Source organism: Lepisosteus platostomus, chromosome 8, assembly GCF_059453375.1.
Source record: "Lepisosteus platostomus isolate fLepPlt1 chromosome 8, fLepPlt1.hap1, whole genome shotgun sequence".
In the NCBI taxonomy this organism is placed as follows: domain Eukaryota; kingdom Metazoa; phylum Chordata; class Actinopteri; order Semionotiformes; family Lepisosteidae; genus Lepisosteus; species Lepisosteus platostomus.
In genome coordinates, this window is record NC_142618.1 from 5,890,210 (window position 1) to 5,897,228 (window position 7,019).

Genomic DNA, 7,019 nt, shown 5'->3' on the forward strand with positions numbered 1-7,019 from the left:
TTGCCATATGCAACCGGTACATGCACTGGTACAATGGAATTCTTACTTACAGAAAGTATCTTGATTGTTAAAAAAAGGTGTAAAAAAGTGCAGACAGTGCATCAAGACAATATACAAACAGTTGACAATGTACAAGTAAACAAGTAAACAGTTCGAATGTAAACAATGCAGAAATCCACATCGGGGAAAAAGTGACTTTCTGATAAAGAATAGTTGGATGAATTAAATCAGTGCTTAATTTACTAATTACTCTTGATAACATACAGTAGGTTAAACAAATTCAGGTTAGTATATCTATGTCTTGAACATGTGTAAGTGATTGCTCTCTTTTCCCGAATTCAAGTGGAACAAATACTGTAACTTATTTTGCTGAAAGTATGACTACCGATAATATTTCTACGTGCTAGTGTCACCTGCTCTGTCACAGTAGTTCTATGATCTTAAGGCAGCGCTACTCATAAAGTAGCACCACTGGATGGCGCTAGTGCATCTTATTTTGCTTGTTTCTAATAAACGGCAGTTAATAAACGCAAATTAGAGACGCATGTGTACTCAGTTAAATTGGATTATCGGCGAGCAGAACGGTAATAAACTTTCTAAATCAGGATTAATCCCCCATGTCTAAGTATCGACACCTTAATATATTGTATAACCGATAAAAAAACAACTTCCAAGGACCAATTAAAATGAACATTATTGTGTTGTTTAGGGGTGCCCTGTTATCTGTGTCTTGTTTTAATACTGTTGCTTTCAGGATTTCTGCTTGGTCTCCTTTCCCTTTTAAAATAACGCTTTCACCTGTCTCGGTGTCGCCTGGGCTCTCGTGTATCACACGCACAACGTCCTGTCGGGCGAGCAGATGAACAGTTAATTAATTGCTCATGCTTGCCGACACAAAAAACACGGACTCGGCTTCCCCCGCGTCTGGAGACCAGTCCACGTACACAGCGGGAAGGTGTTTTCTTGCTCCGTGCGGGTGATACCTACTGTAGCTCTTACCTAAGTTAGAAATGACAGAGGATGGGCGGGAGAGGCGAGGGGCGCTTCTCTCGATCTTCTCTCCTCTCTCCTCCGCCGGCTCAGTTACTCTCCAGATCGCTGCTCACTCAGAAACAGACCTTAAACCCTCCGTGGATGCTATGGATCGAGCAGGTAAACTTCCAGAGGCTTCCTCTAAGTTTTATTTTTTTTTTGCACTTCTTTTTTCTTATAGAAAACGTGTGCGCAAGTAATCGGCAAGGGCGATCTGTGTTTTTTTTTGTGTAGTATTTATTTGTGTTTTATCAACAGTTTCAAGCAAGGGTTTTGTGCTTTTTTTCTTGACAATGCGCCTTTATTTTACAATTGTCGGCCTTAATTTAATCTATGTAGGGGTAAAATCCTCTTCGGATTAAGGCTGTAAATGGGGGAAATATGTAATCAAGTTACACTGTATGTGGACTTTCCGTAAGTGTATTTACTGAGTTCCGCTTTTCTCATTCCTTTATTTTATCAGGCAAGTCAATAGAGGACAATATTCGTCTTTTGCTAAAGCGCACTTCCTCGCCTAACTCCAGTCATCATACGGAATAAAAGAGCCTTGAGGATTTATCGTTTTTATTATGCTTGCAAACCTTTAAATATGACTTATGGTTGTGAGGTCGCTTTTAATATTTTAGTTTTCTTATACATTGTGACAACTGTAACAACATAGGGGCTGGAGTTTAAAGATGTGTACAATTTTGATAAAGATAAGAAGATTTATACAGACATATGTAGTGATGAATGCACCTGTTTAACAAGCGCGCTAAGCATTTTTATGCAATGTACAACTTCAGCGCTCAAGCCAATCGCAGAAATAGTTTAAATGCCCGTGCCCTTCATTGCCGCATTGTGTGCACCAGTAACACGGAGTTAGTTACTGTCAGACACTCTTGACAATAAGGAAGCTATATTATTGAGGGGGCGTTTCCCACGCTAACGTTCTGTCTTCATTCACTTTGATCTAATCTGTGCTGTTATTACAAGCGTGGCTGTCGTTTTCTGCTTAAATGCCATCGTTCCGTGGCGAAAGAGGTGTGGGTAATAACGCCAAGGTTTTGTTTAATTAGCAGGTTGTGTCACGCGAGCAATCTGAGGACCGTCCTTTTCTCCGCTGAGACTTTAACAGAGGGGGAGGACGAAGGGGAGACTGAGAGAGAGTGTGTGTGTGAGAGAGAGAGAGACAGAAGGGGTTAGGTTGGAGCAGGTGATCGAGACGCAGCAACCCTCCGAGGGGCTGATCGCTAAGATCAGTGTGCACAGGACTCGCCTCTTCATCATGGTGCCAGCAAGCTGTCTTGGACCTTGTACCATGCTGGCGCTGGCTCTCCTCCTGGGATGTGGCGTTACTTTTGTCCTGGGACAGAACGACACGGAGCCCATCGTCCTGGAAGGGAAGTGTTTGGTGGTTTGCGACTCGAACCCTTCTTCGGACGGCGGAGTCACCTCCTCGCTTGGGATTTCCGTCCGGTCTGGAAGCGCCAAGGTGGCATTTTCCGCGGTCAGAGGAACCAACCACGAACCTTCCGAAATGAGCAATACCACCATGACCATCTACTTCGACCAGGTCAGATATCCCATTAGATATAAGGCATCATCTAATGCGAATTGAGCGTGCAAGCGACACCAGTCACTCTGTAAATACCGATTTGACAACTGCGGAGCGACAGTGAAAGGTCGCCAAATAATCCATTTTCCTGTTAGTCCCTGTCAGTTTTGCGAATGATCCCTTTTGAAGTTTTCCACCCGTAAAACTAATTGTGCAGTAACTTTTATTCAGATAAATACAATATGCTTTTAATCTCTGCGATTTGAAAGCAAAGTAGGCTCTCACATCTTGCATTTATTTTTATTTGTGCACGGACAAGTTCTGTCGATGAATAATAAATAATGTATTGTTGGTGACACACGTACTGTACATTAATAAGTGCCCCACACAAACACAAGGGATAATATAATGCGGAAACACTATTCAATTAATGAATGCATTTTAATTAATAAGCATCAACATGTAATACTTTCGTTATTCGTTATAATTCCCGATGTGTACTCAAGTTTTAAGTCGAGAATGCGATCGTTTTGTTTCGTCTCTGTTATAGTTTAACTGTTGTCCGATGAACAACGGAAGTTCGGCTGCCCTTTTGGAAATCAAATTGAAACTACAGTACAAGGTGATACAATAGTATGAGCGTGTACAATAGTTTTCAGATCGTGAATCGATTGCTACCGTATGTTCTTGACCTCCTGGATATTAAACATACCTTAAGGTTCTTGCGCTATTGTGATTTTTGTCTTAACCATATCAGCTTGAAACAGACAACAAAGTAGATATATGGGTTTAAATGAACAGAGGAGTTATGGAGGAATTCATAGTTTTAAAGCCTCTGAGCCAATTTGACCGCTGTAAGATAGCGGGCAAGGCCAAATTGTGTTCGTCCTGAAATTGCTATGGGAATTGTTTAGCCTTTCTTATTAAATGATAGATTCAGAAAAGGCCGTACTTTGTTTTTAGCTTCTAAGCCACACGGCCCGAAGTCTGCTTTCTGTTGAGTTATCGATATTGTGTCTGCACCGTTTTTATTTTTTAGTTCATGCTCTGTGAACCTCGCGGAGCACAGGTTACAGTGGTGCTCTGCAGCCGATCAAGCCAGCTGCCATTCAAATGGAGTTTTTCTGCGTCTGGCCGCCTTGATTAATGCAACTGACTTGCTTGCGCCAAATTCGCTTGCCCTTCGTTAACACAGCACGTAACCGTATTGACAGACATCACTTGACTTAACAAGGCTCAGTAACTGGCCTTCAGCGCTAACATTTTACATTGACGTCCAACGAAGGCCACGTGACAGAAGATTAAGTACAGTATATTTACAAAATATTTGACGGAAGAATGCTTATAGGCAATCGAATTGAGATGTTATCGATTATGATAACCAAGTTGACTGTTGCCCCACTACCTTACTGTTTCAGAGTTTTGCACTTCCATTTAAAAACGAAAAGAAAAAAGGTCCAAACATCATGATATTTGTCAGAATAGGACTATACAGTATGTGCATTTATGGCTTATAGATAAGGAGCAAACACATTTTGCTGCAGGTAAATTGTTCAGCGGATGCCGTTTCCAGTATTCGTCTCTAAAAGGTTTTATTAGATTTTCTGGCGTCTCTAAAATGTAATTAACAAACCCTACTCGAAAATACCCCCTAGGAGACGGCAATTTCAAAACCCATTTTTAAAACTCGTGCTTAATGTATTCTACCGTCTCCGCTCACCGACCTCATTGGACGAGATGTCTTTGCACACGCCTGGAAGCCTGTAAAAGTATAAATGAAAGTCCGTTTTACACCGTGCGTTGTCTTGCTGCTGTTGTTGCAGGTGTTGGTTAATATTGGCAACCACTTCGACCTTAAATCGAGTGTGTTCCAAGCCCCAAGGAGAGGCATCTACAGCTTCAGCTTCCACGTGGTGAAGGTGTACAACAGACAGACTATACAGGTGAGCACGGCTGGGATGTTGGGACCTTCTGAATTTGTGTGTAAACAATTCAATCTGGGCAAGCGTGCTTTGTAATTATTTTTTTTTGGGGGGGAAGGTGGACCGCTTTACATTTTGACACGGGTGGATTTTGAAACACACGTTTTTAAAATCGGAGGGGACTCGGTGCACGGTGGATTAAGAACAAGCAGTGAAACCCATCAGGCAGGCAGGCCCTCAAAGATTGCCATCACGCGTCAGGGCGCGGTCCTAGCAACAAGTGTGGGATTCAAGGCGCGACGCAAAACAGGCTCGACCTTTTTTTATTTATTTCCCTCGTAGTTCAATCTGTTGTCCTCTCACGTCTCGATGTAGGTAAACCTGATGCAGAACGAATACCCCGTCATATCGGCGTTCGCCGGAGACCAGGACGTGACGAGAGAAGCCGCCAGCAACGGGGTCCTCCTGCACGTGGAGCGCGAAGACCGGCTCTATCTGAAACTGGAGAGGGGTAACCTCATGGGGGGATGGAAATACTCGACTTTCTCCGGCTTCCTAGTGTTTCCTCTATAAAAAAAGATAACCTATCGGCAAGGATATCCGTTTCCAGTGACTCTTCTGGGATGGAAGAACTCGAAAGTCCGCCGTTCGCGCTGAGAAAACGGCCAAGGGAAGCGGACAGACCTCCATCTAATTCAAATGTTTGCGTTGACGTATTGACGTTTCCTTGGAGCCCTCACTTCTTAATTAGTTTCTGATTACCGTAATCGCTAGGATAAACCAATTTATCGACCTGTGCAGTTTATACAAGTGAAGTTCAATTCATTCTTGGATTTTATTGTTGGGGAATCCATTGACTTTTCTTTTTGTCCACAGACAATTCAGTAAACTTGGGACTACTGAATTAATGTGAAGCCGTTCGAGCCGAAGAATTGAATCCCTGAACTGCGTGTCTATCAATGCATTCTTTTGTGTTTGTATAGCCTTAAAAAGAAAAAAAAATATGGCTTCAGTCAAGTACAGTATGTGGAATTTTTGACGTCCCTGTGTCAAGAAGTGCTCTATCAACAAAAGCAAGTTTTGCACGAATGGAAGATTTTTTTTTTGTTTTGTGTTGTTTCTGGTGTTTTCTTTTGGATGCTGAAAATATTGAAAAGATGTCAACTATAAGAAGCATACTGTTTTAAATGATTGTTAAAAATAAAACGGCGACGTATTTCTGTAACTGGAGACATCTTAACATTGGACTATTATTTTGCGCCACATTTGACGTAATTGATAAAATCCTTGTTCACAATATGGTCTATCCTACATTCCGGACATGCATAGATTAGATAGACGGATTTGTGCAGTGAAGTTGCTCACAGATGTTTAAGTATATTGTGAAAATGATAGAGAACCATCTCCATATAATGGCCCTTCCAAAATAAAAAGAGTCATCGATGCGTTCATATTTTTATTATTCACCGCTTCGTAACCACCGTGCTAGGGTGACATTTTATTTAGCAGCGAAAGAAACGCGGCTCGTTTTCTCTTCATAACAACTTTATCGACAATTATCGGTCAGTGCTGAAAAGTCGCCGGTGTTCAAAGCGCTACTGTAAAATAAAGAAACAACCGTAGGGGCGGTGCAGGACAGGTGGGCTGTTCGCGTTGAGCCTGGTCACGGCGGCGTTTACTCTGGGCTCTGTCCAAGGTGCTGAAGCGGAACGTCTTCATTCGAAAGCGATTGCCGGTGAATTGGCCCAAACGTTACTGAAACAGGCTACGTATTGGAAAGTATGTTCAAGGGGACAAAAGTGCTCGCCATTATGTGTCAAAGTTCCTGTAATAATTTAAGAAAACAGCTACACATATTCGATGAAATGTGTAAACGGCCCCATTCCACGACTGGCAGTCTGTATGTCCTATTAGTATCTTTACGTGATTAGGGAATAGATTAAAAAAAAAAAATCTAAGTGGACTGGACTTCTTCAATAGAATTTACTTAAAGCCAGCAATAACTTTAGTTCCATCGCTTCTGTCTTCGAGACAGACCGCTTTACATTTTTTAAAATAGTTTTAAATCCGGCCTTCCTGCGAAGTGCTTTCAATCTCCTGCAATCTGTCTCCAGGAAAGTCTGCCCCTCTAATCAGACATGAAAACTTGTAGCACCGGCTACCTTTGTAAAAGAAACGAAGACGGCGACGTGTCGTTTTCTTATTTGAATTATTTTATTTTTATAAGTAGTATATATACAAGTTAAACTTAAGAAGGGTGTACCCGGTTAATCACTACCAAACCTAATGAAAGTGATATGAAATCATTAACAACACACAGCGCTATTTGAATTTTCAGAAAGTCTTAATTGCGGGCACTGCGTGTGTTCACAAATGGCCTTTCCTGCGTATGCTCTGGTTAATAAGTACTACCCGCTGTGTGTGGATGTTACATTCAGTCAGTTTTGTCAGCTACTCTGACCGATTTATTTTAATATTCCTGGGTGTTGTAAATGGAGACGCAACATATATTTTTTGTATTATGGACT

At 41.8% G+C, this 7,019-nt stretch overlaps 1 protein-coding gene across 2 annotated transcripts; it reads left to right on the forward strand.

Annotated features, from left to right (window-relative positions):
• The first annotated feature begins 834 nt into the window (after positions 1-834).
• On the forward strand, positions 835-5,721 carry cbln2b (cerebellin 2b precursor). Of its 2 annotated transcripts, none has more exons than XM_088642194.1 (4): positions 835-1,152; positions 2,091-2,587; positions 4,393-4,512; positions 4,867-5,721. In XM_088642194.1, the coding sequence occupies exons 2-4, from the start codon at positions 2,300-2,302 to the stop codon at positions 5,062-5,064; spliced, it is 606 nt and encodes a 201-aa protein (XP_088498320.1). In that variant the 5' UTR covers positions 835-1,152; positions 2,091-2,299; the 3' UTR covers positions 5,065-5,721. The 2 variants fall into 2 exon arrangements, with proteins under 2 accessions (XP_088498320.1, XP_088498321.1); XM_088642195.1 differs by having other exon boundaries at positions 2,094-2,587.
• Positions 5,722-7,019: the final 1,298 nt, after the last annotated feature.